Raw genomic sequence first — 25,219 nt, forward strand, 5'->3', positions numbered from 1 at the left:
CGAGTGCTTCTTGTGGCAACACTTCAATCATCACGTGAGTGTTAATATATTCCCACAATCTCTTTTGGTCTGAGCTCGTATAAAACAAACAGAAGGCAGTACCACTACCTCATCCACATCAAGGCCATGCTTTCTTTGATGAAAGTGGCTTGCTCTTTTAGAAGTGCAACCACTTTCCCGGGATACATTTCAATGTATGCCGGTGTACATTTAGATGTCTCCCTGTAATGAGGTATACATGGAAAATGTATCCTCTGGAATTCCTTTGATCTCAGGTGTCAAAGTGTTACATAAGATTATATGGTATGGTGTGCAAGTTGTAGCAGTTTAGAAGCAGTAAATAATAATAGTAGTAGGGGGTTAAGATTATGAAATAAACCATGAGGATTTTGGGTTGCTTTGAAGGCGTATTTGAACTTATGCTATACCAGACTACATGTTGATATCTCTGTTGCAAAATTAATCTATCTCTATACACTCTTTGCTATGTCTTGTGGTGATAATATTGTGTATTTGTGTTGCAGGATGTGAACATATTCAAGAAGTTACAGAGAACACCAAGGCAAAATATCGTCGTAAACGATTAGATAAATCTTCAACAGAGCAAGACCCTTGGCCTCCATTTCATACCAAATCTTTTACTACACTGGCTCTAGTAAATCAGAAAATCATGCAGCTACAGACTAAAGAAGACACAACAACAACAGCTAGCTTGCGTGCCAAGGGATGCATAGATAAAATATGTACACTAAAGTCAGTAACAAAATTGAACAGTATTTACGAAATCTTTACTCCTAACACTTCAGATGATCGAAGTCCAATAAGTATCCTAATAGAGGGTCAACCTGGAATTGGTAAGACAACACTGGCTAAGGAGATTTGTTTGCAGTGGGCTAACAATAAACTGCTTACATCGGATAAACTGCTACTATTGCTGATGTTAAGGGACCCCAATGTACAGAATATTACCACTATTGAACACTTGGTAGAATATACTGTACCCAAAGGACAGGTGCAACTTGTTTTAAACCACTTTCACACCACTAATGGAGCTGGAGTGACCTTCATCATTGATGGATTTGATGAATTGAGTAATGAACTACGCCAAACATCCTTCTTTAGGAACCTCATTGAGGGAGACATTTTACCTAATGCACGAGTAGTGGTGACATCGAGACCATTTGCTTCAGCTTGTCTCCATCAACTTGTAGACAAAAGAATAGAGATACTTGGGTTTGAAATGTCCAGCAGAGAGCAGTATGTTGAAGAAGCATTGAAAAATTCTCTTAAGTTGCAAGAGCTAAAGAGACATCTTCAGCTACATCCCAACATTGATGCTATATGTTACATACCATTAAGCATGGCAATCATAGTGTTCTTATGTTTACTAGGGTGCCTGCCACAAACTGCCACTGAAATGTTTGCAAGCTTTATCCTACACATAGTCTGTCGCCATCTCAAAAGAACAGCTGAAAATAAACATATTGAACAATTACCACATTTAACCCAACAAGCATTAATAAAACTGGAAAAAGTTGCATTTGTTGGTCTTGTAACCGATAAGCTAGTATTCACAGTGGACGACTTACCTGACATATGCAAGGATGACCCCACTTGTTATGGACTATTACAATCTGTTGAATGTTACTCTTTTGGTAATATCGGCACAGCAGCTTCATTATTCAACTTTATACATTTAGGAGTGCAGGAGTATTTTGCTGCTAAATATGTAGCTTCCTTACCAGAACATGAGATAGATACACTCCTCCATGAATCATTTCTTGTTTCACATTACTGTGATAATGACCATGTAAGTGTCCGCCTCTCTAACATGTGGATAATGTATTGTGGCATAACTGGTGGTCAGTGTAAATCTTTAAGGTGCTATCTCAGCTTATCAATGTTACCATTATCTCCTGTATATAGCCAGCAAAATCATCCCATATCCAGCCAAGATGTAATCACTAACAGCAACACAGAGATGACTTCAGAACAAATATGTGCAACATCTGATCAGACAGTGTGCAACACTCTTATATCACAAGAGATCTTGAAGAACCCAGTGAAAGTTCTCTACTTGTTCCAGTGCTTCCAAGAGGCTAAGAATGACATGTTATGTAACATCTTGTCCAAATCATTTGATAATGGTAAGATTGACCTCAGTAATTCCATGATCCTCCCATACCAAATGGTGTCCCTAGGATTCTATCTATCAAGATCACAGAGAAAGTGGAGCTCACTAATTCTACAGGAGTGTTTATACGACTACGGCCTTCAATTACTGCACTATTATCTTTGTGGACTTAAAAATAATAAGCAGGAAATAGTAACAATTGATCTCAGCAGTAATGACCTTACCAGAGTATCATCACCTCTCATTGGTGACTTCATCACTCACCTTCAGCCACATACTCTGAAGTTAGGTGATAATAACCTTACTGGATTGAGGGACATTTCCACTGCTGTAATGAAGACCAACACAGTCAAAATAATGAGCATGGATTGTAATAGCCTCACAGAAGAAGAGGCATTATCAATATCTGAAATGATGACCTGCTTAGAAGAACTAGACATCAGTTATAACTGCTTTGGTGATAATGGGGCAGTAATACTCTCAGATGGTATAAAAGCAAGTAAAACGCTAAGAGAATTAATCATACGTTGTAATGAAATTGCAGCCACAGGAGCCACAGCAATTGCAAAGAGTTTAACACAGAACACCTCACTGGAGGTGTTGAACATGGATGACAATTGTGTAGGTCCTGAAGGAGTCAATGCAATCGTACATGCCATTATTGAGAACAAAACACTAAATGTACTAAGCCTCATAAACAATGACTTAGATCAGGATGAAGTTAAAATAATAGCTCTAGCTATTAATAACAATACTTTAAAGGAATTATACATTGATAACAATTACGCTGCAGCTACAGGTGCTATAGCAATTGCTGATGCTTTAAAAAACAACATCTCACTGGAGGTACTGGACATGAGATGTAATGATATTGGTGACAATGGAGCCATAGCAATTGCTCTGGCTATTAAAAGTAACAATACACTTAAAAAGTTAAATATCGGTTACAATAGCATCACGTTAATAGGAGCTATGACAATTGCAGAATGTCTAGCACACAACACCTCACTGGAAGTACTGACCATGAATGGCAATTCTTTAGGTCAAAAAGGAGGTAATAGAGTTGCCCATGCCATTATTATTAACAAAACTTTAAAAGTGTTAAGCCTCATAAGCAATTATTTAAGTCAAGATCAAGTTAAAATAATAGCTCTAGTTATTAATCACAATACTTTAAAGGAATTATACATTGGACACAATAGAGCTACTGCTACAGGAGCTATAGCGATTGCTAATGTTTTGACTCACAACACCTCACTGGAGGTTCTGGACATGAGATGCAATGACATTGGTCAAGATGGAGCCATAGCACTTGCACAAGCAATTTCCAGTAACAAGGTACTTAAGAAATTATACATTAGTGACAATAACATCACAGCCATGGGAGCTATGGCAATTGCAGAATGCCTAACACAAAATGCCTCACTGGAAATTCTAGACATAGGTAACAATACTATACGTCTAGATGGAACCAATGAAATTGCTCGAGCCATTGCTAATAATAGAACACTTAAAGAGTTGTACGTTGGTGACAATACACTTACAGCCACAGTAAATGCACCATTTGTAAACTATAAAACTTTTGAAATACCAATGAAGAAACTATGTAGCAAACTTTTTGGTGTTGATGAAAAAGATGTAATACAAGTTGATTCATATGAGGTAAATGAACAGTATTATGCCACAATAATAATTAGGGCCTTGCACAATAATAACTCCATCACTACTTTGAGACTTTCAGATATACTGCAAGGTAATGGTAATGTAAAAAGAGAAACTGAGTATATCAATACCATGAGGAGCAAATACAATATACCAGAGCTGACAGTTGGTGTATTCTTAGAAAACATCAATGAGTTTGATGATGAATACTGGTAACCTATTTCCAGATACAAATGGCGATGATGTACAAAATTGGTTCACAACGTATCAGTATAAATAGAATGTACCATGTGTCAACAAAACAGCATATTTGCAAGAACTCCTGTTTTTACCTCCCTGACTTGTCTACTGATTCCATGCATTTATAGCTGCATGGTCAACAAAAAGTACAATCTCCTTACAAACTGATATTAGAAGTAATGTGTTAAATAATTTTGACATTTAAAAATCACTATATAGACGTAAAAAGATTACATCACATTTAGTAGGTCACGCTTCATTGATTATGTACATGCATTTGCTTATTGAAGTATGATTGAGAAATTTGCTTTCCTTGTTGATAACAGTAATAACTTTGTTTTAGTGCAATTCACAGACATTGCAACTTGTTAGTCACACACCTTTGATTTTACATTATGTACATTCTTGTTTTCTATAGTTGAGTTTTTGAGGGATGTATATATACACCATATTTTGTCACTATTATAGCCACTGACACTACATTTATTTACCTGTATATAGCATTACATGGCAAAATGAGTCACAAACACTGTGAAAAAAGAGGATATAAGATGGTATTTCTACTGGCTTATTGAATACAAAAAAGCTTGATATAACCTGTAGTATACTAACAATCACATGTAAGGCTTTAGTTAATGTGTTAAACATACTGAAACCACATATGTGATGGTATAGTGTGGGCATTATATTAGATATAAGCTATTTCAGGTAAGGTGGTAAATAAACTGAAACCATATATGTAATAGCAAGAGTTAATAATAGAGGGAGTGCCCTTCCTCTATTATTAACTCTTGGTGGTACAGTTCTGAATTACGTTTACATGTATGTAATACTGGTATGAGTAATCTATTAATAGTGTTACTACAATCACATCTGATTCAATCTGAACATGTCTTATCTCCATGCAGGCACTGCAGGTGATTATGTACTGGTCAGTGTGTATGGCATTAGTATAATGAAGTTATCATCTCCCATTGTAAATTATAGGTAAAATAGCTACAACTACAATGAAATTAATAGCTCTATAGCTATACCTAAGCACACACTTCATAGATAATGTCACACTTGTTTAAAATTTCACATATATCACCAAGGTGATCTTGCGGACCTTCAACAGTAACTGTGACATCCATTGTATGGTATCTGTAGCTCATACTATCATGAGCTGAGAGCTGAAGGGCACACAGAGTATTCTGATCCTATATACATGCTATAACGGGAACATATACATGCGTGACACATGTGCAATTGCTCTGCTACAGTGTTCATGAGCAAAACTGTACAGGTATACGACTCAGCCAATCTAATTATAGCTATACTCAGTAAACAGCAAAGTTGATAACAAGTATAATAAGCTATGATATTCTAATGACTGATTCAAGTATATAGAATATGATGCATGTCAATTAACTGTATAATATAGCCTTAGTTACTCTTAGTGGGAGAGTATCAGAACTTCACTTCATTATCTTTAGTCCTTGGTTGTATAATAGTGCTTTACAATGACCAGCACTGAAGGTCTGACAGCAACATGTGCTGTAGCCTTTGGATTAATATCTGGACCCCCCTTTGAATGCATGCAAATGGTGCATTTTAATATTTCAGAGGGGGTCCATATATTTCAAACAGTTTTGTTCCAGGGTGGGTTGGTCAAAGTAATTTTGATATATTTAGTGGACCAGGGGGAACCAAAATGAGGGAGGCTTTGGAATTGGTCTTCAGCCCATGTAGTCTTCCTTTGCCGGTCTATGCAAGCAAGTTTGTTTATAGCTAGCTATAGCCAGTGTTGGGAGTAACGCGTTACGTAATATTATTACGTTTGCGTTAACAAAGTAATATAACGAAATACGCTATAAAAACAGGTAATATAACGCAAGTTACTTTACTTACAAATGTAACGCGTTACCTAAGTAATATAGTTACTGTAACGAGTCTAATATTACGTAATATTATTACTACAAGTAACGAGGTTACTAATCTCATTTGTTATCCTCTGAGTAACGCCTAGCTACAGCGAAGTAACGAGGCCTACTGAATGAAGCTTATTTACCAGCTTCTTACTTATAACCAAGATTTGCATATATATTGTCCAACAACGCAATCATGTCACGTGATAAGGTGGTAGTTTCACACGTGACAGTTTAAGGCTGTGGACACAAAGTAATATAATATGTAATATTATTACAGTTACTTTATTTTATGGGTAATATGTAACTGTAACTAAATAGTTCAGTTGCAAGTAATATGCAATATGTAACTAGTTACTTTTACAAAGTAACTTGCCCAACACTGTACTGGCTATAGCTAACTTCCATACAATCATTAAACATTGAGATGATGAAATAGCCAAAAACTCAATAATGACTTGAAAATTTAGGTAGTAACTGAACATAGCAATGTGGGCGGGGGATCTGAAACTGCATAATAAGTGGCTTTAGGGCGTTGCCCTGTAATGCACCTATCAATGTATTGCCCCACTACCCCCCTCCCCCTCGGGCATATATGGGGCTATAGTGGGGATTTGACACAGCCGAATGTCAAATGCCCCATAGTAGGGCAAACCTATCGTGTCAAATCCCCACCGTTGGCCCCAGTCGCAACGCGGGATTTACTCGGGATTTGACATAGCGAAGCAAGTTACAACAAAAAATATTTGGGTGTTTACTGAACGATCGTCAAATGCCCCATAGTGGGGTAGCAGTTTCGTGTCAATCCCCCCTGTAAAACCCCACTTACGCCCGAGGGGGGGGTGGTGGGCAATATATTGATAGGCGCATAATTATCATCAAGTTAATACTGTCAGTTAATTAAAGCAGTGGATTTCTCTTACGAGGAATTGGAAATTCATCAGACATGCTAGGTATTACAGGGTAGGGTTGGGCGGTATGGTGGTAATGAGATGTTACAAAGCGGGAATGCAGCTGTTTTCTTGTTCCTTACACGTGTTAACAATGCCGTAATCTACTTGTCAATCTGTTTTTCAGCCTCCTTGTACTAGCAAAAGTACGTGAAACTACGCACTAATTTATTAGAATACAACCAATACACGTGTGGCATACCCTCGGGCATACCACACCAGCTAGTTGTAGCATTACTGCATGTACTGTGGCTTGTGGATACAACAGTGTAGTCTCACATGGGTAAGTTTACAAATTGTTAATCAAAGCTATATAAAATAGTCATAGCCGGTTCGAAGTGGATATTTAGCCGGTCACCGTGCAAATATTTATTTAGCCGGTCGTTTGTTGGGAAGTGTCCGGCACCTATAACTCTAGTAGTATCAAACACACTAGTTGTATGAACGTAAGTTTTTGGGTTAGTTCGAGGCAAGCTAGGGTTGGAGCGAGCGAAGCCGGGACGCTTGCTCCAACAAGCCGGAAGCTCGCTTCGCTCCCTCCAACCCTAGCTCGCTTCGCTCCCTCCAACCCTAGCTCGCCTCGAACTCACCCAAAAACTTACCTTCATACAGACAATGAAAGCCATCATTACATTTAACAGGCAAACGTCGCGTTAGGGTTAGGGTCAGGTTCAGCTTTGGTTTCTTCTTCACTGGTATGGTTATACTATATAGTATTTTATATTTGTAACATTTAAATAGTACAAAAACAAGTGGAGTAGCCAACAAGCACCGGTGGTACAGTGGTAGAGCATTGGTAATCTAAACCTGGATGTGTGGGTTCGAGTCTAGGTCACGTCACACCTTTTTTTCTTCGTTTCTTAAACCTTTTTGTGTCACGATTTTTTCTAAGTTTTTTTTTTTTAAATTGCAATGACCAGCTAAATATCAACAGCCTTCATAGTTTGCTTTCCTTTGCTCCCAGGCAGTCTTATATAGCATAGATCAAGACACACGGTAGTGTGTCGTGCGGCCCAAGAAGCCGGCGTGCCACCCGTGAGTATATTAACAGGAAGAAAGAAAATGCAATTTTCACACCTATGTAGCTCTGTGATGTCTTATCCGATTGGAACCAAATTTGCTAGAGAGGTGCCAGCCAGCAAGGGGAGTCTACACACCAAATTTGAAGAAAATCGCTCCAGCTATTTCCGAGATACAAGCGAACAAAATTTCGTTTTAATTTCTTCGTTTTTTTCTTCTACTTCATTTCGTCACTTCGCAAAATCCGCCATAAAACACGAATGCGTGCTCGGATCGGGCTGAAATTTGGCACACTTAAAGGGCTCATTAAGGCAGATCTCTGTACCAACTTTAGTAGGAATGCGATGAACATTCACAGAGTTATGACCGATTATTTGCGTAAAATAAGGTCGAAGGTCTGTCACGCCTACAGGGTAAACTCCTTTGAGGAATCAGTTGAAAATTGATATGTAGGTGGAGCAACCATCGTAGGAGTGCCTTTTTGTGGTTTGAAAGGAATCGGGATAAAGACCATGGAGATATGACACAAAACCCGACCTGTGTCAAAATTAGGTGGGGTCTATTCTACGGAACGGGAACGGAACGGAATGATGGACTAAACTACGGAACGGAATGCTTTCTCAAATTGAAGCTTGCAGCTTACCATTGCTGTACAAGTTATCGGTGGCACTTCCAGCTGGTAAACAAACGTAGCCCAAGAAAGATAAAACGAACTTAAGGATCGATTGTGGGTTCTTGCTGTTTATCTTCGGATGTATCAAGTAGGGAACTTAATGCATGACTTGTTTTTGCTAATATGTGAGTTGTTTTTGCTTACTTTGACTTTAGAATGTACAATCTGGGGCTCAGCCTTTCTAATAGGCATAAATCCGGCAGTATGTAGCTACACTACAAAGGAAACAAGTATGGGTGACAAGCTGAATCAACTCTGTCAGGCTAAACAGAATCTAAAGGAATTTTGTGCAGTGTGTGAGGAGCAAACATTCAGATACCTCAAGGAGGCTATATTGTGTGAACATCAATGATTCATTAACAGAATAGTGGACTACATAATGTCAGATATCTTAGCCTGAGTAGTGAGTTGAATCCAGGATGGGGTCTATTTTACAGAATGGAATGTTTCTGAATCAAAACTTACAGCTTGTCTAGCTGCTATCATTGCTGAAGTTGCATTCATCAGTGGAACTTCCAGGAAATGGAATAGGATAATAAAATATTAATAGCTGTTTCATGCAGTGCATTGTTCTATTACCTGATATATCAAGCAGGTCTCTTCAATTCATTTATTGCATGACCAAGGCAAGTTTTGTTACTACAATACAGTAGCTGATTGGATGTCAGTTACTTCTGGTGATCTTGACAAGATAAATAGTTTAGAAGACCACTCAATTTCTTCAGTTTCAGAGCGTAATATCCACAGAGAAATTAACTAGAAAGTTATAGGTGACAGGAAAAGTCTAGGTGATCATGACTTTATTCAGTCTAATAAACAGAATAATATATGGTTGATTGAGTGAGGTATCACTTGCAGAATGTTCAGACAACCAGCGATGAGATGCATGCATGGATTCATTGAATTTTTGTTACAGTTGGAGACATTAAATATCCAAAAGCAAACTGACTGTATAATATTAATTCACTTGCTTTATATTTTCTCAATTTTGAGCCTGTATACAAATAATTAAATTTTTCTCAGTCCTAGAATAAGATGGGAGAGAAAATTTCTTTGTTTACCTATACTGTACAACTTCAAAGGAAATGAAGAATAAAATTAGTAAAACCACAACAAGGTGAATTACAGATTTAAATACTAAATATGAATTAGAGCCTTTAGATAATTATTGCTCCAAAGCAAAATTGTAGATGGAAAAAACAAGGACTGGTGAGATCTTGGTTATTTAATGACAGCGGTTGGAGATTAAAAGGGTAGTAACTTCTTGTTCTTGAATATGTTGCAAAGTGGAGGTACAAATCAAAATGGGATATCAATTTCATTATGAAAAATTTGTATACTTAAATAATCTAGCATTACTGTATTCATTTGTCCTCCACTTAAATATGCTACAACAGTGTCGGTGCATTGGCAGTCTACCTTGAAATCTCAACTCTAGAGTAGATCCAACACAGAGCAGCCCACACTGTAACAAATACATGTGATCCCACTGTAATTTCATGGACCATGCAGCTGGACTGGGAATTGCTTGAAAATAGATGAACAAATTTAACCTGTTTTGTTTGAAGTGAAGCATGTGAAATGTTACACTTAAGAAATCCTAGGATTCTTAGGTGGTATGTTATTAATGTGAGCGTTCCATTTCCGGTCTGACTAGATACATTGAAATTACACACACATCTTGGTCCAAATCACATTTGCCTGGTGGCTATGGGCATGGTTTCACATGCATAGCTAGGCTTATAATTGAGATTTGGTTGATCTTGGAGTTTTGGCATTCAAGGCTAGCAGTCACACTCATCCTTGAATTTGTGCAACATAAAAAATCAGTTCACTATTGAATATAGCATTAGTCCACTGCACCGGCTGATAATAACTCCATGCATACAATTCAGTGATGTTCGCAGAATATAGCCCCTTTGCGATCTGCCAAAATATTTGCTCCTCTCACACTGCACAAAACTCTTCAATTTTTAATTCAGCTGGCTCTTTCCTGATACCAGTGTCTTCCTGCTTGCTTTATTTGTACACTGACATATGACTTGAAAAGCCGGCTCAGACTGTTTTCTAAAGTCAAAATGAGCAAACCAGCTCACATAAAGTGCCCTTCTTGGTATATCCGTAGATGAACCAAGGGTGAACATCACTGATACAGCTAATCCCACAATTAATACTTCGTTACTAATGACAACCAACAAGAACCCACAATCGATCCTTTAATTCTTTTTTATCTTATGTTTAATCACCCACTGGAGGTGCCACTGATAACTCGTAAGGGCAGTTTCAGCAATGGTATTATATAGTTGCAAGCTTCAATTTGAGAAAGCGTTCCGTTCCGTAGTTTAGTCCATCATTCCGTAGAATAGTCCCCACCTCAAAATTACGCGATCGATTTTTATGAATAAAAAAACTATTAGTTTTCGTGTCTACCAGGCAAACCACTTAGAGCAACGAGCTGAAAATCAGTATGTAGCTAGAATAATTATCATAGAAAGTCCTTGCAGTAGTACAGAAGAATCGGATTACAAACCACTGAGTTATGATTCGAAAGACAACTACGTGTAGCAAATGCGAGATCGAGATACTCTAATAGAACAGTCACTCTAATAAAGTATTCAGCTGCATTTATAATTTACTCAATTATATTACATTGCAAGTTATTCTGTAGGGAATTCAGCTACAAACAAGTCACGCTGTAGTCAGATTAGCCAGAAGAAGGTACCTAATAGAGAGTTCAGCTACAAAGAAACCATCATGTAGAGAGTTCAGCTCAAACAAATTGCCCTGTAGAGAGATCAGCTAGAAGAAGTTACCTTGTAGAGAGTTCAGTTACAAAGAAACAATCATGCAAAGAGTTCAGCTGCAAACAAATCACCCAGTAGAACGTTCCGCTATGAACAGACCACACTGTAGAGAGTTCAGTTAGAAACAAGTCATCGTGTAGAGAGATCAGCTAGAAGAAGTCACATTGTAGAGAGTTCAGCTACAAAGAAACTACCATGTAGAGAGTTCAGCTGCAAACAAATCACCCTGTAGAGAACTCAGCTACAAACAAATATGCCCTGTAGAAAGATCAGCTAGAAGAAGTTACCTTGTAGAGAGTTCAGCTACGAACAGATCACCCTGTATAGAGTTCAGCTACAAACAAATCACCATGTAGAGAGTTCAGTTACAAAGAAACCACCATGTAGAGAGTTCAGCTGCAAAAAAATCAATCACTCTGTATAGAGTTCAGCTAGAAGAAGTCACCTTGTAGAGAGTTCAGCTGCAAATAAATCACCCAGTAGAAAGTTCCGCTATGAACAGACCACACTGTAGAGAGTTCAGTTAGAAACAAGTCATCTTGTAGAGAGATCAGCTAGAAGAAGTCACATTGTAGAGAGTTCAACTACAAAGAAACTACCATGTAGAGAGTTCAGCTACAAACAAATCACCCTGTAGAGAACTCAGTTACAAACAAATATGACCTGTAGAAAGATCAGCTAGAAGAAGTTATCTTGTAGAGAGTTCAGCTATGAACAGATCACCCTGTAGAGAGTTCAGCTACAAACAAATCACCATGTAGAGAGTTCAGTTACAAAGAAACCACCATGTAGAGAGTTCAGCTGCAAAAAAATCAATCACTCTGTAGAGAGTTCAGCTAGAAGAAGTTACCTTGTAGAGAGTTCAGCTACAAAGAAACCACCATGTAGAGAGTTCAGCTGCAAACAAATCACCTGTAGAGAGTTCAGCTAGAAACAAGTCACCCTGTAGAGAGATCAGCTAGAAACAAGTCACCCTGTAGAGAGTTCAGCTAGAAGAAGTCACATTGTAGAGAGTTCAGCTGCAAACAAATCACCCTGTAGAGAACTCAGCTACAAACAAATATGCCCTGTAGAAAGATCAGCTAGAAGAAGTTACCTTGTAGAGAGTTCAGCTACAAAGAAACCACCATGTAGAGAGTTCAGCTGCAAACAAATCACCTGTAGAGAGTTCAGCTAGAAACAAGTCACCCTGTAGAGAGTTCAGCTGCAAACAAATCACCCTGTAGAGAACTCAGCTACAAACAAATATGCCCTGTAGAAAGATCAGCTAGAAGAAGTTATCTTGTAGAGAGTTCAGCTACAAAGAAATCACCATGTAGAGAGTTCAGCTGCAAACAAATCACCTGTAAACAAATCACCTGTAGAGAGTTCAGCTAGAAACAAGTCACCCTGTAGAGAGATCAGCTAGAAACAAGTCACCCTGTAGAGAGTTCAGCTAGAAGAAGTCACCTTTTATAGAGTTCAGCTACAAAGGAACTACCATGTAGAGAGTTCAGCTGCAAACAAACACCCTGTAGAGAACTCAGCTACAAACAAATCGCCTGTAGAAGATTAGTTAGAAGAAGTTACCTTGTAGGGAGTTCAGCTACAAACGAATCACCCTGTAGACAGTTCAGCTACAAAGAAATCATCATGTAGAGAGTGAAGTTACCTTGTAGAGAGTTCAGCTACAAAGAAACCACCATGTAGAGAGTTCAGCTGCAAACAAATCACCTGTAGAGAGTTCAGCTAGAAACAAGTCACCCTGTAGAGAGATCAGCTAGAAACAAGTCACCCTGTAGAGAGTTCAACTAGAAGAAGTCACATTGTAGAGAGTTCAGCTACAAAGAAACTACCATGCAGAGAGTTCAGCTGCAAACAAATCACCTTGTAGAAAGTTCAGCTATGAACAGATCACCCTGTAGAGAGTTCAGCTATAAGAAGTCACCGTTTAGAGAGTTCAGCTACAAAGCAACCACCATGTAGAGAGTTCAGCTGCAAACAAATCACCCTGTAGAGAATTCAGCTACCAACAAATCCCCTGTAGAGAGACCAGCTAGAAACAAGTCACCCTGTAGACAGATCAGCTAGAAGAAGTTACCTTGTAGAGAGTTCAGCTGCAAACAAATCACCCTGTAGAGTATTCAACTACAAACAGATAACCCTGCAGAGAGTTCAGCTAGAGTCAAGTCACCCTGTAGAGAGAATCCTGTAAAGAGTTCATCTACGTACAAGCAGATCACCCTGTAGAGAGTTCAGCTACATTTCAAGCCACCTAGTAGAGAGGTCAGCTGTAAATTATCCTGTGGGGATTAATTGGCATATAATAAATATATGCAAGAGTTCATAATATAATGAACTCTTGATATATGCATTATATATATAATTTGTACATTTACCGATAAAATCAGAATAAGTTAAAATATTTATAAAATCTGCTTCATCTTTTTCTTTTTCCTGTGGTAAAGAAAAATATATAGGTTAAAAAGCCCCAAAGCTGGCCATAGGCCGGCTTTGGGGTATGCAAATACAAAAAGAAGTGAAATCTAATCAAAAACAGCCAAGCTGTAAAGAAAGGAGTGCGGCCCTTGAAAAGGCTATAATGAAAAAAGATGTGAAATCCAAGGTGGCGGCCAAGAAATGGCTGTGATGGTAGGTTAATGGTAAAAATTTTAATAACAACAATTCAGGTGAATTTGGTGCCGCTTGGTCTTGGCACAAAATTCACCTGAATTGTTGTTATTAAAATTTTTACCATTAACCTACCATCGTAGCCATTTCTTGGCCGCCACCTTGGATTTCACATCTTTTTTGATTATAGCCTTTTCAAGGGCCGCACTCCTTTTTTTACAGCTTGGCTGTTTTTGATTAGATATTATAACATCTATGATTATAGTCTCAACCCTAGTCACTGTAGCTATGTGGTTTATATGATGTGATTTTTAGTCCTTTTGTATTGTGTGCTACAGGTCTCATTAGTGCCTTGATATTGTGATAACTGCAATAACCATGATATTAAGTTAGCTAACCAATGTCGTGATGAAAATTTCAATACCGCCCAACCTACTACAGGGTAAAAACAGATTTATAGTTGCATGGTAAGTGCTACCCACCAGCTGACCAATTAGTCAACCTACCCAGGCTGAACAGTGTCAGACACATTCGAGCACATTAGCTGTATCTGTATAAACCATAGGTTTTTAGTGAGTTCTATGGGCGAGCTATAGATGTGTTGCTATCTAGGGTGTGGCACTATAAAATCACGTACGTACAGTATGACTCCATTTTTTAAGGCAAAAATGTATGAAGAGGTTATTATGCAGGGGGCGTGGCATCAACATGTCTTCGTCAGCGTTGAAACCGGGTCGGGTCATCCGGGTCACATTTTCTCCGGGTCATCCGGGTCTGACCCTGTTTACAATTTATCCGGGTCTGACCCAGATTGGATCACGTGAGAAACGAAATTGTTCGTTTGACGACGTGGAACTTATAAACGCTATCGCGTAGCTCTTTCGTGAGCCACGCCCACTTATCGCATTACCAACATATGCTCAGCCACGCCTATTTGTTAGTAAGTGCAGTATGTAGCACGAAACTGAGGGTATCTATGGTGAGGGGTAGCTATTGTCAGTAGGTGAAGACCTTTTTTTTTTTTTTTTTGGTCTTCAACCTACATTGCAATATTTACTCAACACGAATCGAACGCTCAAAATGTAGACTCGTTCGCTCACCCGAGACTAGCCGAAACACATCTCGGCTTTAATTAATCCGGGTCACATCCGGGTCAATCCGGGTCACATCCGGGTCTGACCCGGATTGCTATCCGGGTCAGTGGGTCATCCGGGTTAGTGGGTCATCCGGGTCAGCAGTAGTGACCCGGTTTCAACGTTGGTCTACGTATCATTAACTGGCATACACACACGCAGATGCCATTTTGAATAGAAACATTCCTAGTGAAGTGTATGCAGGGGCATTCAAGTATTCTAAGTATTTAGCTTAAAGACGAAGAAAAGAATAGATATCAGGATAAAAGGAAGATTGTGGGATGTGCCAAACATGTTTTCGTTTTACAATAACCCAGTGGACGAAGAATTGAGTAGACATGATGGATATGGCTATAGTGTAAATGGACACCTTCTAAGACACTGTAACATGAAATTCTCATGTCAGACAGAAGCAGCAAAGATCCTTTGGTATGGTCGTAGCATAGTTGCAACGTGGGATACACAGGAAAAGGGTGCCTTTGAAGAGACATTGAGAGATATTAACTGAACAGTCCATAGGACCAGGTGTCCTGCAGTAAAGCCTTGATTATTATTATTACTGAGCAGTCAGCCCTGCTGGTGTGCTCAGATTTGCCCAAACACATACAACACAATTACAATAATGGTTGTAATCCAGTTTTAAAAATGTCAGCATCTGCAACTTCTGAGACTTACTAGGTAATAATTATGTTCCAATCATACATTGTTCTTGAAAAATAATTATTTTGGTGTGCTGTAGTAGAGTACTGTCTCGTGGATTGTGATGTTGGTTGGTAAAATGGAGGAATTGTAAGTGATATCTGTTGGTAAATATACTCTGTAATGTTTGTAGTCTAGATAATTTACAGCGAGTCTGGAGAGTTGGTCATGATAGCTGATTTAACATTAATGTGACAGAACTAAGTCTACCATATAACATGATGCTCTTGTTGTACCTTTTCTAGCTCTACAATATCTCCAATTTGGTGAGGGTCCCAGACATCAGATGCATATTCTTGTTGTGGCCTAACCATTGTTAGATAAGCAGATTCTTATCTTGTTTTGAACATTTGTTTAAATTGCATTTCAGAAAATTGAGTGTTCCAGATGCTTTGGTAACAATATTCGAAATGTGTGGTGACTTGTGATAGATTGGTCACTATCAAACAGTACGTAGTACTGTTTAAGTAGGGATTTCCCCAAAAATAATGTGCGCTGCCTAAACTTCCACCTTTAAACATCATCCTAGAGACATCTTACGCCACAGAAATCACCTTTACAGAATACCATTAGTCCATCTAACAGGAAATACAGCATTAAAAACAAGAAAACACTTACCAGTAACCAGATATAGAATTTTTTTAAACTTCTAAACTTGAAATTTCGTCTCACTCCCTGACCACAGTCACAAACCTAGAGCCCAAACGAAGCATTGCACAGTCACCAATTTACGCCACAACAACAAACTCACTATAGTGGGATGTGCCTTTTGGGGTTCCGATGAGTGTACGCCCTGTTCGCCTTGTTTTTCCTTTTATCTTCAATTAGGTTGGTTTTCTTCAAGCATCGAAATTCGAAACCATACTGAGGCATCAATTTTCCGTATCAATACCTTTCTGTAGACACCACAAAATTATTTCAGAAAGCACTTATGCTGCTGAAAGAGAGGGTGCTTATAATTTCAAGTGTTGCACGTGAAATCTATGGTGAAACATTAAGGCTGCTGAGTTGTCACTTCAACTTTTGCCAACGCCTGGACTGCAATTGACGAAGACATTTATTACTTAATAGATGGACTGATACTCGACAGCTTGTTCCTGTGAGCACACTGACTCAGACGGACAGTGAGATCAGCGAGTGATTAGATAGTCAAGACTCAAGTGGAAATTGTATTACTTCATCCTGTTAGTCGAGACTAAGCTCCAGACAACTGAAAGGGCCTCTTCGTTCGAACAACTTCTGGCCCAGGTGAATAGAACACGGACCATCATACTGAGGCAGGTCAAAGATCTGAGCGCCACTGCTACTACAATCAAAGGTAAGCTATGCACGCTACTATGGGCCTATGTGCTTCCAATTTTGGCACAGTACGTACTTTAACAAGTTGTACAGGAACTTAATAGCTAGCTCATAAATTACACTGTATCTAGCTGTGCTACAACAAAAACTAAGCAAATTAGTATTTTTTTTAATTGTTAATTTAAAAATGAAGTAGGATCTATGCAATAAAATGTAGTGAAACAAGAGATGAATGATGGTATTACAGCATAGCTCAATAGGAAAGTCCCTACTTTGACACATTAGCTATAATTTTGCTCAATGCCAAAGTAGGGACTTTCCCACCAAGCTATGCTGCAGTACCATCATTCATCTCTTGTTTCACTACTTTTTATTGCATAGATCCCTACTTTATTTTTAAGTTAACAATTTTTAAAAACACTAGTACTAATTAGCACTCAAGTTTAAGTATTATTAATTTCCCATATCAACTGATTTAACAAAGTACATTACTGTATTTACAATATACACTCAGGATCTAGAACCAGTAAGACTGATTTTACTAGTTACTACAAATATTAGTTTTACAAAAATCACTGAACCTGAACAAACATGCTTTCCTAGGTGTTAAATATTTAAAAGAGTATTATTGCTATTGTCAGCAGTTGCCAGTTTTCTAGTCTCACATATCTTTCCCCTCGTCCAGTCACACTTACATAACAGCATCTTGAGAGTGCATCTGCATTACCATTACTTACACCAGGAGGTGTGTATCTGTGAACTGGTACTGCTGCAAACTGAGGCTCCATTTGCATGGTCAGTCGTGGGTCGGTGTCCTTCATTCTATCCAACCAAACTAAGGCACGATGGTCAGTTTGTACAGTGAATGTATATCCCATGAGATAGAAACGGAATGCTTCAATTCCCAGTTTTACTGAAAGGCATTCTTTCTCTATGGTGGAGTATCTTTCTTCCCATGGGAGTAGCTTCTTACTAAAGTATGCGACTGGATGGATTTGACTGTCTGTTTAATACTGGCTGAGCACTGCACTAACACCTCAATTTGAAGCGTCAGTTTGTAAAATGAATTACTTGCTGGAATTGGGATTATTTAGTACTGGATAGGTACATCAGTGAGTCTTCCGTTCATGAAATGCAGAGCCACACTCTGATGTCCAAGTAACTTTTGTAGGTCTGTTCTTCCTTGTTAGATCTGTGAGGGGTGCTGCCAGTGTTGAATAATTTGGGATAAATTTTCTATAGTAACCGGTTATCCCCGGAAATGCTCTTACTTGCTTCTCAGTGACAGGTTTGCTAAAAGCTTGTACTGCCTCCACTTTAGATAGCTCCGGTCACACCACTCCTTTGCCAACTATGTGGCCCAGATAGACACACTCAGCCATGCCAAGTTGGCACTTTTGTGGTTCTACTGTGTGGTTGGCTTTACGGAACTGTTGCAGGACTATTGTGAGGTGCTACAGATGGTTCTCCCATGTGTCACTAAAAATGATGAGATCATCCAAGTATGCAGCAGCAAAGTTTCATGTGTCCTTAGTGAGTATAAATCCAGCATTTGTTGAAATGTCGATGGTGCACCACTGAGGCATAACTGTAAATTGAAACTATCCAGCAGGAGTAACAAAAGCAGTCTTATTGCATGAAGCTTTGCCCATTGGCACCTGCCAGTATCCCCTAGTAAGATCAAGCGTTGACAAAAATATGCTTGACCTAGCTGGTCAATCAGATCATTGATTCTAGGCATTGGATATGCATTAGGTTGTGAAATGGCATTCAAATGGCAATAATCTACACAGTCTGAGGGACCCATCCTTTTTGACTATAGGGACAATTGGTGCAGTCCATTCACTCACTGATGGTTCAATAATTCCTTGATCCAACATTTTCTTGAGCTCTTGTTTAACCATCGCCAGGAAAGCTGGTGGCACTCGGTATGGTGGTAGTTTAATTGGCTGTACGTCACCGGTGTGGATATAGTATTCTATTAGTTTTGTTCTACCTGGTTTAGAACTAAACACATCCTTGAATTCTGTTATCAAATCACTAAGGTCATTCATTATGTTGGGACGTTGTTAACTGTTTTCCAAATAATGGTGTATCAAATATATCTGGGAAATCTTCATCAAGGGAGCTTTCATTTACTTGTTCTGCTAGATTGACTACTTCTGATTGTGTGACTGGGTACCATTTCTTTAGCATGTTGATATGGAAAACACATTTACACTTTCGGTGGTCATACATATCAACATAGTAATCCACTGGACCAGTTTTTTGGATGATAGGATAGGGACCCTGCCATTGTGCTAGCAGCTTGTTACTATCTGTTGGTAACAGAACTAGTACTTGGTCACTAATAGCAAGTTGCCTATGGCATGCATTACGATCATACCACGCCTCCTGTGCCTTTTGTGTATCTTGCATATTTTCTGCCACTAATGAGCACATTGTCCAGCTTATCACGAATAGATAGTACATAAGAGACTACACTTTCCTTACTCTTTGAGTTAGCTTCCCAAGATTCTTGCAGTACATCCAATGGTCCTCTGACCAGTTTGCCATAAAGTAACTCAAAAGGGGAAAATCCTGTTGATAATTGAGGAACTTGTAAAGAGAAGAAATGGAATCATCTTATCCTAGTCATGTCCTTCTTTGTTGCTACTTCTGGAGCATACCCCTTAAGGTCTGGTTGTGATGGTGTGCTGTATTGTTAATAAGAAGCGCATGCCCCAGAGTGGGGTAGGGCATTAACTAGAACGCTGAGTGAAGTGAAACGTGCACCGGCCGTAACAAGTTGGGGGCTTGTCCGGGAGCAAGACGGCAGAGGAGAATCAGTCAAAGAAGCAAACAGAAGAGTAGCAGTAATCATTCGAGCAGTTGTGAACGTGTGTGCGTACCGGAAGGCGGATCATCCGAAGGATTAAACAAGCCCTCATTTTATTTTCTTAACCTCAGGCTCAAATTCCTTGGTACCGGGTTAAGGGTACCTGAAGAGGTATGCGTAAGATTGTGTTACTGTATTTCTCGCTTCGTTTGTTAGTAGGGATTGACTGTCATCGTCGTTTATCGCCGTACTCTGGCCAGCTGCACTGTTTTAGTTTTCCTGCCCTCGTGAAGAGAATCTGACAGCGGTTAACGCTTCGTCATTGTTTTTGTTTAATAGTCAAACAATGGAGCCTTTCAATATTGAAACTTTTGTGGAGGAACCGACCCTGAGAGTTGTCAAGTCGTTGAAGAAGGCTGAGTTAGTATCGGTAGCCCAACATTACAAGCTGGAGGTTGGTAGTACAATGAAGAAGAGCCAAATCAAACAGTTAGTTATTGATTATTTAGTGGAAAAGGAGATAGTGTCAGAGGAGGAGGTCGAACCACCAATGGTGTCTGGCACTGATCAGAACAGTTTAGAATTGCGGAGACTTGAACTCCAGGATAAGGAAAGGGAAAGAGAGAGCCAGCTAAAGCTTAAAGAATTGGAAATTCGTGAGAAAGAACTATCTATCCAACTACGAATGAAAGAATTAGAAGCTCCTGCTACCACCCCACGACCTACCAATACTTTCCAGTTTGATATCAGTAAGCACATAAGATTTGTCCCTCCATTCCAGGAAAAGGAGGTACATAAATATTTCTTACATTATGAGAAGATTGCTACCAGCCTGGAATGGCCACGAGAGACATGGACACTTCTACTCCAGAGTGTTTTAACAGGGAAAGCCTGCGAAGTTTATTCCACACTGTCAGTTGAGCAGAGCTCCCGATATGACTCAGTCAATTAAAGAGTGCAATACTCAAGGCTTACAAACTAGTTCCAGAAGCTTATAGACAGCAGTTCCGGAGCAGCCGCAAGGAGGACTCACAAACTTTTACAGAGTTTGCTAGGGAAAAGGAGGTGCAATTTGATCGGTGGTGTGCATCCAAGGAAGTAAATCATAACTTCAACAAACTTCGTCAACTTATTTTACTTGAGGAATTCCAATCCTGTGTATCCGCCCACATAAAAACTTATCTTGATGAACAGAATGCAGAAAGTCTTCACCAAGCTGCTGTCTTGCAAGAGGATTATTCACTGACTCATAAGGGTACATTTTCAAAAGATGCCCAGAGTGGTGCTGGATCCAAGGGTAATCACAGTGGTGGAGCGTCAAGCTCTGCCAGTGGTAAGTCTTTTAATGATACACGCCAGCTTGATGGATTGAGGTCCAGTAAGTACAATGTGCCAGTGTGCTTTTACTGCAAGAAGAAGGGCCAAATTATGGCTGAATGTTGGAAACGAGAGAAGAAGACTGCCCGGCCCAACTCGTTGTCATCATGTACAACCAAAGTCTGACAGCAGACTTGTGCCATTGTCTCTACATGAGCAATTTAACCCCTTTGTGTCCAAGGGTTTTGTTTCACTGTCAAACGAAGGAGTACAAGTGCCAGTTACAATCTTAAGAGACACAGGGGCAACTCAGAGTCTCATTGTGGAAGGTACCTTACCCTTATCCAAGGAAACAGTAACTGGAGCTACGTATACCATGTTCATCCAAGGGGTAGGACTTGCTCCTGTTAGCGTGCCGTTCCACACTGTGTTTCTTCGTTGTGATTTGGTTACTGGACCAGTTGTAGTGGGGACAAGGCCTAGCCTTCCAGTCCAGGGGATCTCCCTACTTTTAGGAAATGATTTAGCAAGCAGTAGAGTGATGTCTGATTTGTCAGTGATCAGCGACCCTGAGTTGACTACAGATGTGGACAAGTCAACACCCACTATTCCAGGGCTTTTCCCGGCATGTGCAGTTACTAGGGCTGCAGCAAGACGAGCAGCTCTGCAACCCAGTGACACAGCACAATCTGACGTTGCTAGCTCTAGCCAACAGGTTTCAGGTGGTGTGATGTCGAGTGATACTGGTGATGGTGAGAACACTGTGTGTGCTAATGATGACCTTGTAAGTGCTGAAGCTACTATGTGTAGTAGGGAGCAGCTGATTGTAGCCAGGAGAATGATGTTGAATTGCGTCCGTTAATGAATGATGCTGTTGGTGAGGAAGAAATGTATCAATATGCGAATTGTTTTTATAGGAAGTCAGGGGTACTAATGCGGAAGTGGAGACCCCCGGACGTACCAGCTAATGAGGAGTGGCAGATTTTACATCAGATTGTTCTCCCTCAGAAGTTTCGAGGGGAGGTTCTGTCTCTGGCCCATGCATCTCCCATGGCTGGACACCTAGGTGTCAACAAGACGTATCGCAAGATACTTGCTCATTTCTACTGGCCAAAGTTGAAACATGATGTGGCTCAGTTCTGCAAGACCTGACATGTTTGTCAAGTGGTGGGCAAACCGAATCAACCAATTCCAGTGGCTCCATTGAAGCCAGTCCCTGCGTGTGGTGAACCATTCGGTGATATCCTTGTTGATTGTGTTGGGCCCCTCCCAAAGACAAAGTCAGGGAACAAATTTTTGTTTACAATAATGTGTAAGTCCACACGCTTTCCAGAAGCCATACCCCTCCGCAACATTAAGATTCCCAAAATTATTGATGCTTTGGTGAGGTTCTTCACCTTTGTTGGCTTGCCGGAGTCAGTTCAGTCAGACCAAGGCTCAAACTTTATGTCTGGCATTATGCAGCAAGTAATGTGTCAATTAGGTATTAAGCAGTACAGGTCATCTGCCTACCACCCTGAGTCCCAAGGAGCGTTAGAACGCTTTCATCAAACCTTGAAAAATATGATCAGGGCATACTGTACGCAGTATCAGAGTGAGTGGTACCAGGGTATACACTTATTGCTATTCGCAGCCAGGGAAGTGGTACAAGAATCGTTAGGGTTTAGCCCATTTGAGCTTGTTTTTGGTCGCACAGTGCGAGGCCCACTGAAGTTGTTGAAAGAGATGTGGCTTGCTGATGATCCTCCTGATAGTTTGTTAGACCAAGTCTCCAGTCTTCGTTATCGGCTGATAAGTGCAACTCACTTGGCACAACAGAATCTGAAGCATTCCCAGTACAAAATGAAGACATGGTACGACAAGAAAGCGAAGAGCAGAAGTTTCAAGGTGGGAGAGAAAGTCTTAGCCTTACTTCCGATTCCCCAGCACCCCTTACAGGCAAGGTACTGTGGCCCTTATGTAGTTACAAGGAAGGTTAGCAATTTGGATGATGTCATTGACACACCTGATCGACGTAAGGCTCAGCGACTATGCCATATAAATATGTTAAAGAAATACCATGGTAAGGAGACAGAGAGTGTTGGTGCTGAAGCTTGTGTAGTGCAGGAAGTAAGTAAGACTGAGCAAGAGATGGTGTCTGATGAGTTGGTTGATGGTAGCCTAAGGCTAAGTAATTCAGAGACGATGTGTAACATGGAGAATAACTTAAAGCATTTACCCACAGCAGAGAGAGAGGAGATGGTGGCACTCATCACAGAATTTTCTGACCTTTTCTCAGATGTCCCAGGGAGAACAAACTGTGTTCACCATCATGTTGACATAGGGAATGCTGCCCCTATCAAGCAGAATCCATACCGAGTTAACCCGTGGAAGTTGAGTTTTCTCAAGAAAGAGTTGGACTACATGCTGAAGAATGACATCATCGAGCCAAGTCAGAGTAACTGGAGTTTGCCATGCCTGCTAGTGCCAGAGTGATGGGACATACCGCTTCTGCACTGATTATCGTAAAGTAAATTCTGTTACAAAATCTGACTCTTATCCTATTCCGAGAGTGGAGGACTGCATCGACAGGATTGGCTCTGCCAATTATGTGAGTAAGATTGATCTCCTGAAAGGATACTGGCAGGTGCCACTGACTCCTATGGCCAAAGAGATATCTGCTTTTGTAACACCGGAGGGATTCTACCGGTATAAAGTGATGCCCTTTGGCATGAAAAATGCCCCCGCAACATTTCAGCGGATGATCAACCAGATAGTAGAGAATTTTGAGGGGTGTGAGGCATATATTGACGATGTCATCGTGTTTGGCAGTACGTGGGAGCAGCACCTCCAACGAGTGAGAGAGCTTTTTTGTCGACTGAGGCTAGCCAATCTAACAGTGAATTTAGTGAAAAGCAAATTTGGACATGCTCATGTGACATACCTTGGACACGTTGTTGGACAAGGTCAAGTGAAACCTGTAAATGCCAAAGTGGAAGCTATTTTAAAGTATTCTGTCCCGACCAGTAAGAAAGAGCTCATGAGGTTTTTAGGAATGGCTGGCTATTACAGAAAGTTTTGTAGAAATTTTGCCGGTGTTTGTGAGCCTTTGACTAACCTCCTCAGAAAGAATAGTGTCTTCGTGTGGAGTAAGAGTTGCCAGAGTGCCTTTGAGACCATCAAGAGCCTGCTTGTGTCAGCCCCTGTCTTGGCTACACCTGATTTTGACAAACCATTTGTACTCACTGTTGATACCAGTAATGTTGGTGCAGGAGCAGTGTTTTTACAAGAGGATTCCAAGGGAATAGATCACCCTATTGGCTATTTTTCATACCAGTTCAATGCAAGTCAAAGAAATTATTCAACAAGTGAGAAGGAGGCTCTGGCTGTCGTTTTTGCATTACAACATTTTGACTTTTATGTTAACCCTGCTCAATTCCCCATACAAGTTTACACAGACCACAACCCATTGGTGTTCCTTAACAAAGTGAGGAACAAAAACCAGCATCTGTGGTGATGGAGCTTAGCTTTGCAATCCTATGACCTGGACATTCATCACATTGCTGGCAGAGACAATGTTTTGGCTGATGCCCTGTCAAGGGAATGAACACCTGAACTTGTGGACTCTGATTAGGTTTGATTTCTGTTTTGTTGTACATATTTATCTGGGTTTTAGGCTATACCTGTAATGTTAACTTTGTTGTTTTTGTAGGGATTATGCTGTATGTGTGACAGCCTTTCTTTATGGGGGGGTGTGTGATGGTGTGCTGTATTGTTAATAAGAAGCGTATGCCCCAGAGTGGGGTAGGGCATTAACTAGAATGCTGAGTTAAGTGAAACGTGCACCGGCCGTAACACTGGTTAAATCTTTCTACCAGGCCATCTGTTAGTAAGGGGTAGTCCTGATTGGGTGAACATGTAGCATTCAGTACAATTTTGTTAAGAGCTGTGCTGTAAAGCTACTGCCTTGGTCA

At 40.0% G+C, this 25,219-nt stretch overlaps 1 protein-coding gene across 4 annotated transcripts in view; it reads left to right on the top strand.

Moving 5' to 3' along the window:
* Positions 1–25,219, top strand: part of LOC136252289 (protein NLRC3-like) — a 58,750-nt gene that overhangs the window by 22,848 nt on the left and 10,683 nt on the right. For 3 of the 4 annotated variants that reach the window (XM_066044699.1, XM_066044700.1, XM_066044701.1), the window contains one exon: positions 525–4,572. The exons of the other annotated variant lie outside the window; for it this stretch is intronic. In XM_066044699.1, coding sequence (XP_065900771.1) covers positions 525–4,012 — 3,488 coding nt within the window. In that variant the 3' untranslated portion in view covers positions 4,013–4,572. Of the gene's footprint in view, positions 1–524; positions 4,573–25,219 lie in introns of those variants that run through there. 4 annotated transcript variants of the gene reach the window in all.

This window comes from Dysidea avara, chromosome 4 (genome assembly GCF_963678975.1).
Source record: "Dysidea avara chromosome 4, odDysAvar1.4, whole genome shotgun sequence".
NCBI classification, from domain to species: domain Eukaryota; kingdom Metazoa; phylum Porifera; class Demospongiae; order Dictyoceratida; family Dysideidae; genus Dysidea; species Dysidea avara.